The sequence below is a fragment of the Dasypus novemcinctus genome, chromosome 14 (assembly GCF_030445035.2).
Source record: "Dasypus novemcinctus isolate mDasNov1 chromosome 14, mDasNov1.1.hap2, whole genome shotgun sequence".
Classification (NCBI taxonomy): Eukaryota; Metazoa; Chordata; class Mammalia; order Cingulata; family Dasypodidae; genus Dasypus; species Dasypus novemcinctus.
In genome coordinates, this window is record NC_080686.1 from 52224070 (window position 1) to 52235194 (window position 11125).

General features: G+C 37.8%; 1 protein-coding gene across 4 annotated transcripts in view; it reads left to right on the forward strand.

Moving 5' to 3' along the window:
- Positions 1-9070, forward strand: part of OSGIN2 (oxidative stress induced growth inhibitor family member 2) — a 32462-nt gene extending 23392 nt beyond the window's left edge. For all 4 annotated transcript variants that reach the window (XM_004474739.3, XM_004474740.4, XM_004474742.4 and 1 more), the window contains exons 5-6: positions 4011-4102; positions 5317-9070. In XM_004474739.3, coding sequence (XP_004474796.2) covers positions 4011-4102; positions 5317-6349 — 1125 coding nt within the window. In that variant the 3' untranslated portion in view covers positions 6350-9070. The remainder of the gene's footprint in view (positions 1-4010; positions 4103-5316) is intronic.
- The last annotated feature ends 2055 nt before the right edge of the window (positions 9071-11125 follow it).

The window sequence follows — 11125 nt, forward strand, 5'->3', positions numbered from 1 at the left end:
CTATCTAAGGCTGACCTTCCAGAGTATTCTGGATCCCTGTCTTCTTAAGTACATTATTTCTTTGATTTTCATTTCTCTTCTTGTATCTTCAGTCTCTCTGCTAGCGCTTTTTTTTTTAAAGATTTATTTTCATTTATTTCTCTCTCCTTCCGCCCTCTGTCTGCTCTCTGTGTCCATTTGCTGTGTGTTCTTCTGTGTCCGCTTGTATTCTTATCAGGCGGCACCAAGAATTTGTGTCTCTTTTTTTGTTGTTACACCGTCTTGCTGCATCAGCTCTCTGTGTGTGCAGCGCCACTCCTGGGTGGGCTGCGCTTTTTTCCCCTTGCAGGGCGCACTCCTTGTGTGTGGGCCACCCCTACGCAGGAGGCACTCCTTGCACACAGCAGCAGTACATGTGGGCCAGCTCACCACAGGGCCAGGAGGCCCTGGGTGTTGAACCCTGGACCTTCCATTGGTAGGCAGACACTCTCTTCAGTTGAGCCACATCCACTTCCCTCTCTGCTAGCTTTTATTCATCAGAATGTAAACATCCTAAAGTTGTTTGTCTTAAAAAGTTTCTTTAGGTGTCAGCTTATCTTATTTGCTTTATAGCCAACTTCTAGAAATAGTTATCTATACATATTTGCTCTATGCCTTTGCCTCCTATTCTTAGTTCACCTGATTCTAGTTTTTGTCAGTTTTGGTCAGTAACTTCTTTGCTTAATTTGATAAAGAAACAAAATTTATCTTTCCTGGCCTACACTTTCTTGAATTCTGATCCTTCAGTCTTCTTGGTTTTCTTTTACCCCCTGTTTTGGCACTCTTTTTTGTTGACCTTCATGGAGTCTTGTTCCTCATATTGATTCTTTAAAATTATGATTCTATAAACTGTCCCAAACCAGGGTCTTCTCTTCATACTCTTCATTCTCCTTGGATTATCTCATCTGCTTCAATGACTAGCACACAAATGCTGATGATTCCCAAATCAATATCTCTGACCCAGATTTTCCTTTTTTAAAAAATTTTTTTATTTTATTTTTTTATTTTTTAGATTTATTTATTTCTCTTCCCCCTGCCCCCACCCCAGTTGTCTGTTCTCTGTGTCAGTTTGTTGTGTGTTCTTCTTTTTGTCTGCTTCCATTGTTATCAGCAGCATGGGAATCTGTGTTTCTTTTTGTTGCATCATCTTGCTGTGTCATCTTTCCATGTGTGAGGTGTCTTTCCTGGGCAGGATGCACTTTCTGTCTCGCTGGGTGGCTCTCCTTACAAGGCGCACTCCTTGCGTGTAGGGCTCCCCTATGCAGGGACACCCTTGCATGGCACGGCACTCCTTGCATGCATCAGCACTGCGCACGGGCCAGCTTCACGTGGGTCAAGGAGGCCCGGGGTTTGAACCGCGGACCTCCTATGTGTTAGACGGACGCCCTATCCACTGGGCCAAGTCCGCTTCCCAGGTTTTCCTCTTTTATATATCAAACTAGATACATTTCCCTGATTATTCCACAGGGTACTTGAATTTAACATGTCTAAAAGTAAAAACCTCTATCATTAACTTCCTTCTTTAATTTTCTTATTGAAATGCACTCATGTAGTTACTCAAAGCAAAAATCCAGCAGTCATCTTTGATTTCTCTTTACTCAACTCTCAAATCAAACTTCACAAATTTTTCTCCATTCTCCCCATAAACATATTTTTAATCCATCCATTCTACTTCTTCCATCTTCATTGCTATTTTGCTAGCATTGGCTATATCATATTTTACCCAAATTATTGAAGTCTTTCTTACTAGTTTTCCCTCTCCACTCTTAACTTTTCTTCCAGTCTCCATACCAAAGCTATTGTCCTCTTTCTAAAATACAAATCTGAGATGTTACTGTTACAGTCATGTATTAAAACCTCAATTACTCCCTATTTGTCTAATAAATAATATCCAAATTCCTTGGTGTGTCTTACCAGACTTTGTGTGATTCAACCCCTACTTAGCTTTCTTGCCTAACTTCTCTCTTTCTTATATTTCATGTGCCAGAATGCTCTTGTTGTGGGTCGCCAAAACCTCCCTTAGGTTTGATGGTTCATTAGAAGTACTCACAGGACTCAGAAAAGCTGTTGCATATATCGTTCTGGTTTATTACAGTGGAAAAACATAGATTAGAATCAGCAAAAGGAAAAGGCTCATGAGGCAAAGTGGAGGAGAAACCAAGCATAAGCTTCCAGATGTTCTTTCTCAGTGGAATCACATGGGGATGTGCTTAATACCCCAAGCAATAATGTGTGATAACATGTGCAAAGTGTTGCCAACCAGGGAAGTTCACCCCAGCCTTGATGTTTGAGGTTTTTATTGAAAGTCATTCATAGGGAAGTAGTGCCAGTGTTACTGATCTCAATTACTCACACCCCAACCCACCAGAACAAAAATAGGAGTTCACCATAAGTTACATTAGAATAAATTTCCTGGTCACATTCCTCCAGTGTGGTCCAAGGCCTCAGGCATAAAAAACCACTCTTATCAGGCAGAGTATTTGAAAGAGTCAGAGTTTATCTCCCCCTGTAATTGGCTAAGGGTCAGTTTGGAAGATAGGCTTTTCTTAGGAATGTATAGGTTTTGAGCTACTGAGCCCTGCTTAGTTAACACTTTCCTGAACAAGGCACAATTTCTTTTAATTCCTTGAAGAACAAACATGTTCTTTTTCCTTATTAAACTGTCACATGAACAATTTATTCTTCTGGGAATATTCTTCCTTTCTAGTGGGATACTCCTCAAAGCCCATTTAGAAATTGTTTCTTTTAAGAACTTGATAATCTTTCCTTTCTATATGGTCCTATAGGACCTCTGCCATATCTGCATCCCTCTATACGCTTGAGTTTTCGTGATAGCAAGCATTCATGGCATGTAAGGAATGGGGAAAAAAGGAAGGAATCAAGGGAATAGGACTATCAACCAATTGGGAGAACTGGTGCAATGGGAATAAAGTTAAGAGATGGTGGTCAGAAAGTGGAATATTAGTTCCAGATGAGATTATTATGGCTCCAGATAATCGCTAATATATAGTAAATTCTTAACAGCTCTTCTGATGATGATGCCAGTTTTCTCTGTTCCTGGTTGTGATCCTAGTATCAGGTCCAGCCTTCTCAAAACATTCTCCGTATGTTTCTTTCATAGGGCTTAGCACATAACTAAGTGCTCTATAAATGTTAGCTGATAATTATTACACTAATAAATGCTCCCTTCCTAATACTGGGCTATGTAGAAACAGGGACAAGAAGACTTAAGAGAAAAGAAGCCATAACCTAAAGAATTAGTTCAGAGAGAGAGAGAGAGTGTAGTCATTAGGATACTTGCCTTGGTCCTTGGGCCATTCTTGCTTTCTAATGAGTAGAGCAAAATTACCTAAGACAAAGGAGCTTGAAAAACTCACTTTCCTTGAAGACAGCATTAACATCAGCATTGACAGCCACTGCTTATTTCCCTAATATTAGGATGAAATGCTGTTGTATCTAAATCAGCCTTGTCCTAGTCTTAACAAATTATAATTGGAGGTGGAGAAGCGTTTTTTTCTGCCACTTTTTACAATCCAGCAGTAATAGTAAAATAGAAAGATAGGTAAAGTATTGGAGATTAATGAACTTTACTTTTGTTTAAAAAGTGAAAATACTTAATTCTCCCCTAACTTGATATTATGCATTTAATTTTCCTGTTAATCATAGACCAGAGTTGGCAACCTTGCATAGGAATGTAGAGCAGGAGTTCTTAACCTTTTATGTTCCACAGACTCATTTGCCAGTCAGGTGAAACCATGGATCTCTTACTAAGTCCACACTATACTGTGTCTTATTTAATAAATATATCACATCTACACCAAGATGTCCCTATAAGAATAATGTTTTTTGAATTTCAGTTCAAGTTCATGGACCCCTTGTTAAGAACCCCTGATTTAGAGTCTTAATTATTGTAAATGAAATAGGTTTGGTAAATAAAAATCCATGTTACTGCTTAAATATGTTTTTTTTACTGTACGTTTCTATTCTAATAGAATATGGAAGGCTCCATGCCGACAATTAGCTTTGGAAATTGGATGGAGCTACCTGGACTTAAATTTAAGGATTGGGTATCTAGCAAACGAAGGTAAATATCAGACTACATTAATACTCTTTGCTGTACAATGAAGAAAGACTATGGGCAGATTTCAGATTATTTGTGATCATGCTTTAGATGAATACAGAGATACATGTTTTTCAAATAAAAACCTCTCTTTGCAGCAGTGATTATAATAAGCTAGTTTCCATTTAGAGATGTTATTAAACTAAGCAGAGAGGTAATGGATTGTTCATAGATTAGGTTCCTGTGACTTCTTTGTGTATCATGGATTTATCCCACTCTCGTATTAAATCTCTGTCTGTTAACTTTCTCGTCCACCCACACATTCCGTCTTCAGTCTCTAGAGATGGGCAGGATTTTGAGCCTTGACTTTGTAACTTCTAATGTTGTGGTCTTGGGCAAATAACTTAAGCTGTCGTTTTCCTAATGTATAAAATGGAGATGATAATAGTGGTAACTGCTACATAGGGTATTCATAAAAATTGAGAGTTAATATTCTAAATCTTAATTTATAATCATTAAAATTTTAAAAATTATGAACTTCCAATTACAGGTTATATTGAATTATGATTTGTTAGGTTTAACAAATGATTTGTTAGGTTTTTACTGCTACTTATCTCTAATTGGGCACAGTGTTTACAGATATTTATGCCTTCTGTGTTAAAGTGAAAGATGTGCTAATACATTTTTTAATAAAGAGCAAATTTTTAGATCACTTTATAAGTAGGAAAACAGAAAGAAATGTTCTTCTATTGACCTAGATAGAAGATATTACTGTTCAACAGAAGACTGTGATCTGAATTATTTCTAAAAATCTTGTCAAGATGGTATATGTAATCTTTAGGGAAGCATATATATTTCAATTAGATCTGTAATATTTCACAACTGTAATATAAATGATTTAGTAGTCTAATTTTCAGACGTCCACATTCTTAATCCCTTCAATTATTTAATAAAAGTTTGTCAAGTAGCTAATTTGAGCAGACATTATCTATGCCAGGCCCTGGGAGAAAAAAGATGTGTTATATCATCTCTGCCCTCATGGGACTTCCTCTATTGATAAAATGAATTCATTAAGGGTTTTAACTAGAAAAAAAAAAACTTCCCTAGGTTATGATAATTTGTAGCTAAGAGAGATAAGAGGAATTAAAAAATAACCTTATTAGATAGAGAAGTAAAAATCATATGGAAACTAAAAATACTATAGACATCATAGGAAATATTTTCTTTCCCTTTTTAAGGAACCTAAAAGGGGATCGAGTTATGCCAGAAGAAATAGCTCGCTACTATAAACATTATGTCAAACTTATGGGTCTTCAGAAGAATTTCAAAGAGAATACTTACATAACTTCAGTGTCAAGACTCTACAGAGATCAAGATGATAATGGTGATCAAGACAGAGATGTTTCAACAAAGCATTTACAAATAGAGAAGTCAAAATTTATCAAGAGAAATTGGGAAATCAGGGGCTATCAGCGAATAGCTGATGGTTCTCATGTACCTTTCTGTCTCTTTGCTGAAAATGTAGCTCTGGCAACTGGAACATTAGATTCTCCTGCCCAACTGGAAATTGAAGGAGAAGATTTTCCTTTTGTGTTTCATTCAATGCCTGAATTTGGAGCTGCTATAAGTAAAGGAAAGTTCCGCGGCAAAGTGGATCCAGTGTTAATTATAGGTTCTGGGCTTACTGCAGCCGATGCAGTACTGTGTGCTTACAACAATAATATCCCAGTGATCCACGTATTTCGCAGACGAGTAACTGATCCAAGCTTAATTTTCAAACAGCTTCCCAAAAAGCTTTATCCCGAATACCATAAAGTATATCATATGATGTGTACTCAGTCTTATTCTGTAGACTCGAATCTTTTATCTGATTATACCAGTTTTCCTGAGCACCATGTGCTTTCCTTTAAGTCGGACATGAAATGCATTCTTCAAAGTATCTCTGGATTGAAGAAAATATTTAAGCTCTCTGCAGCAGTAGTGTTGATAGGTTCTCATCCTAATCTATCTTTTCTGAAGGAGCAAGGGTGTTACCTAGGCCATAGCTCAAGCCAGCCAATCACATGTAAGGGTAATCCTGTGGAAATAGATGCATACACCTATGAGTGCATTAAAGAAGCCAACCTTTTTGCATTGGGTCCGTTGGTCGGAGACAATTTTGTTCGATTTTTAAAAGGAGGGGCACTGGGTGTTACACACTGTTTAGCTACGAGGCAGAAGAAAAAGCAGCATTTATTCGTTGAAAGAGGAGGAGGAGATGGGATAGCTTAAAGCAAGTATACAAGTAATTTTATATGGACAGTTTACCATTAAAAATTTTTAAATAGTGGTTTTGCAGTGTACTGGCTTGAATTTTTTGGACTTGAATTAGCTGGAGGAGAGCCTCAAACTATATAGTATACTCTTTTAAAAGTTACAAGAATGTAGTATCCTGATTTATACTGTAATATATCAAAGGTGTCACTGTCAGACAAGTAGAAACACTGCCAATTTGTTTGGTATACTTAAAGCTGTCACTTAACTAAAACATTCTTTTTTTCCAAGGCTTACATTTTTGTGATCCTTTTTTGTTATCTTTTATGTTTGACTTAAAAATATTACAATCTTGAATCTATTAAAAACCACAGTCATTAGGCCAGAAATTGTCCTCACTATATGATATTGGGTCACCTTGCTGCTCAAAGGGTGTGCAAGGATCAGAAGTGACTACTTCACATGTAGCTGGACACGCAGACTTTCAGACCCCACAATAGACTTCCAGAATCAGAATGTTCATTTTAACAAGATCTCCTGGGGATTTGTATGCCTATTAAAGTATGAGACACATCAGTCTAGAAGAAAATGTGTGTAAGGTATTTATGCTGGCATGGGGCAGGATAAGTAAGAAGCATTTAAAACTCAGGTATTATTTATTTCGCAATTATCAATTGTATAAATCTAATTTATTATCAGATGGTCATTTAAAAGAAAAGATTTTTACCTTGACAGGCACTTCCTTTCTTAGCTTCTCATAATTTAAATAGTCTAATAATGCTGGCATACCAGAACCAGCCAAGATATTTTATGGAGATTTATTCTCTACTTTCAATTACCATAACACTTAATTTCTCTAATGTGCAATTCAATAAATTGCTAATGAAACCGTTTATCCCTGTGTCAATATTGAGTTAATTTCTATAACTGGCACTAAGATATTGGAAATGGTAAATATTTTTAATATCATATACTACTTGGATATTGCTAGAATTATTAAATTTGAATAAAACTTATTTTTTCCATTCTCAAGGTAGATTATTACTTTGAAATTCTAACCTTCATGCTTGGTTGTTGGAGATGACATAGCAATTCATACTGTGGTTACTTATTGATTTTACTTACTCTTCTTTTATATTTAGATTTATTTAGGTGTGCTTAATATGTCTGTATTTTCACATAAACACTCAAAATTTTTAGTTAAGTCTCAAGTTTTCCATGGCAAATTGAATTTCTCCGTCTTTTCTTGGTAAAATTTATTTCATTTGTGATTTGTTCATGGAATCTCTAATTTTTCTGATTTTCCTAGAATTAAAAAAGTGGACTAAAGTGTCAATATTTTTCTGTCCATTTGATTGCTGTGTCACATACTTAGTATATTAGAGATCCATAAGTTAACTTAATTGTTTAGAATATATTTGCTTTTACCAATTAACTGCTTCAGATGAATTCTTAGATGCTTGATAACTGTTGCACCTGATTCAGTTTAACTTCATATTATAAACTATGTAATCCAGTTTTAGTTTCTTATTATGATAACGTTTTAAAAACTAATTTCACACTTTATTGAATTGCTCTAATGTCCTCTAACTTCACTTAATTCAGTACTCTCTTGCTTGCCTGCTCTTTTCAGCTCTGAATGATGAGTTAAATTGGATGTTTTCTTAGTGTCAATTCTAACTTGAAAATAATGACTGTAAAGGGTGGGTTCTAAAGAAGGCCAAGACCTATTCATATCCCCTTGTGATCCAAAAGCTTGCCTTCTTACCCAGCAGGTAAACTCAGTAATTTCATCTTTGATAACTTCCCATTTCCCTGAGTCTCCCTCAAACCCAGCCGTCTTGTGTTATATATAATATTTTAGCCTTTTCTTTGCTATTATAATATTATATCCTTGTCTTCCAAAACTGCTCCTCCTTTCTGTCTCATAATTCCAAATCCTTTTTCCCTATTCAGTATCAACTCAGGAGGAGAAAATCATTAAATATTTGGCAAGCCATACCGTGATGGTGGGCATCTTCTTCCCATTTCCGTACCTTATCCCACAAAGTCTAGTGAAGTATCTGGACAGCAGTCCATTCTTAAGAGTTGTTGAAAGAATACTTACAAAGCAGAATCTTTTGGGGGTTTTAACAGTGATCTGACAAAAATAAAATTTAGTCAAAGCTTTCAGTATTTTAGGCAGTGTGATAGTTATGTGTAGTTGATCCACTTTAATTTTTGAAAATTCTCGAGTTAAATATGCTTCAGTGGCATTAAATTTTAGCTAAATTTTAAGAATCAAACTGAAAGATACTATGAAATATTACATAGTCACAGAAGTGGTGAAGAAAGTTCTTCTAAATAAATCCTGCTACCAAATTAAAGCAAGTTTCTTTAAGTTGCAGAGAGATACCCAGAAAGAAACAAAATAGACTTAAAAGTGTTCAAACCCCGGGCCTCCTTGACCCGTGTGGAGCTGGCCATGCGCAGTGCTGATGCGCGCAAGGAGTGCCGTGCTACGCAAGGGTGTCCCCTGCGTGGGGAGCCCCACGCGCAAGGAGTGCGCCCGTGAGGAGAGCCGCCCAGCGTGAAAAGAAAGAGCAGCCTGCCCAGGAATGGCGCCGCCCACACTTCCCGTGCCGCTGACGACAACAGAAGCGGACAAAGAAACAAGACGCAGCAAATAGACACCAAGAACAGACAACCAGGGGAGGGGGGGAAATTAAATAAATAAATAAATCTTTAAAAAAAAAAAAAGTGTCATTTTTAAAATTTAACTTGGCTATAGGGTTATTAGGTCATATTGCATAAAGCCGTTTTGTTTAGGTTATAGTCTTTTTTAAAAATATATTTTTATTGAAGTATTCATATAAGAACATTCATAAACAGTTAAGTGTAGTAAAGATTGTGAACTTAGAAAATACACATGCGTAACATATAGGAGTTTTATTCATCACCCATCCACTAACACCTTGCATTATTGTGAAACAGTTGTTAAGACTTTGCAAGAGCATCATCAAAACATTACTACTAATTATAGTCCCCATCTTAAATTTGGTGTATTTTTCCCTAAACCCATCCTATTTTTATTACCGAGGTTGTGAACTTAAAAACAATCATGCACGTGTAGAATTACCATACAACACCCCTTCACCAACACACCACACTGTGGTGGAACATTTGTTACAGATTATGAGATAAAATTAGACTTACTACCAACCATGGTCCATAGCATACATTTGGCACACTTTCTGTACACCCCCATTATCAACACAGTACATCTTTGGCATTTAAGCAAGAATATTGTAGAATTGCTGTTATAGGCTATAGTCTTTTAAAAATGCAGTTTGAGGGAAGTGACTGTGCCTCAATCAGTTGGGCTCCCATCTACCATGTGGGAGGCCCTGAGTTTGCGTACCAGGGCCTCCTTGTGAAGGAAGGCAGGCTTGCCAGCATGCTACAGAGAGCTGCCAGCCCGCAGGTGCTGCAGAGAGCTGACTCAGCAAGGTGACGCAACAAAAAGGGAGACAAGTGAAAAAAAAGCCAGAAAAGTGCACAGCGAATGGACACAGAGCAGACAGCAAGCAAGCCGCGGGGGCAGGGGGAATTTTTAAAAATGCATTTTGATACAATTGGCGGGGGAGCGGGTAGGGCCAGGGTCTTTCAGACCATCCTGAGAAGAGTATGTGGAATAAGTTCACAGATAATCTACTACTGTTGAATTATTTACCCAGGCTAGTCAAAACTGGTATCTTTGCAAAAGGATGAAGGCAAAAAAGGTAAAAATAACTGATAGTACTTTTGGGAAGATGGCGGACTAGAAAGACACAGGACTTTCTTCTCTAGAACAATAACTAGAGGACAGGCTGAAATAGCCTAGAAAAAGATCTAGGGGGCTTAGGATACCAGGCAAAGTCTACACTACACAGAGAGGGGACAAAGGAGGAAAATCCAGACAACAGTGAGTTAAACCAGCGGCTGCTGCTACCGGCACCATTCTCTACACTAAAGACACTTCAGAATTCTCAGGCCTCTGGACCAGCGACTACAGACAAAGGGGGCTCCAGGGACCTACCATCCCAGGGAAGGGGAGAGAGGAGAGACACAGCTTAAGGCTGATTCAGCTTTGGACCCACAAATTTGGTTTGCTGTGTCCCACAAACCCTTCCAGTCCAGTTGGGATCCTGTCCTTGTTTGCACTGAGAGAAGAACACTGGAGAAATCTGACCCTCACAATCTCCTCTCTTCTAGTTGGGACTGATTGTTGAGGGGAGAGAGGACACAGCCTAAGGCTGGCTCAGCTTTTGATGAACAATTTGGTCTGCTGTGCCCCAGGAGCCCTTCCAGGAGTAGGGCTGTGCCATTGTTTGCCTTGGGAGCCAGCAAGGGGCTAAATATATACAACCATCCCAATCTCCTGTTGAGGACTCAGAGGGGAGTGGAAATATTTCCTATTCAGGGAAAAGGAGGGGATTGCCAGAGAAGGCTGGAGAACTATATCAGAAAAAGTTTGAATTACAAGGCTCCTAGTTTCCAGACAGGAAACTCTATCATATTGATCCAGTCTGTGGTGCAACAAATATACTCAGTCATTGAACTGAGAGGGCTGCCAAAGAGTGCCATCTGTTGGCAGACAAGGAAGTGTATGCAAGAAAATTAAAAATAACTAGGAGAGGCTTTTTCCAGCCTTTCTAGTTTCCTTCCCTAAGGCCCTAGGATTAACACCAATCCTGTTTAAACTCTTCCAATAAATTGAAGAGGCAAAATTACCCAACAGTTTTTGAAGCCAACATCACCATAATACCAAAGCCA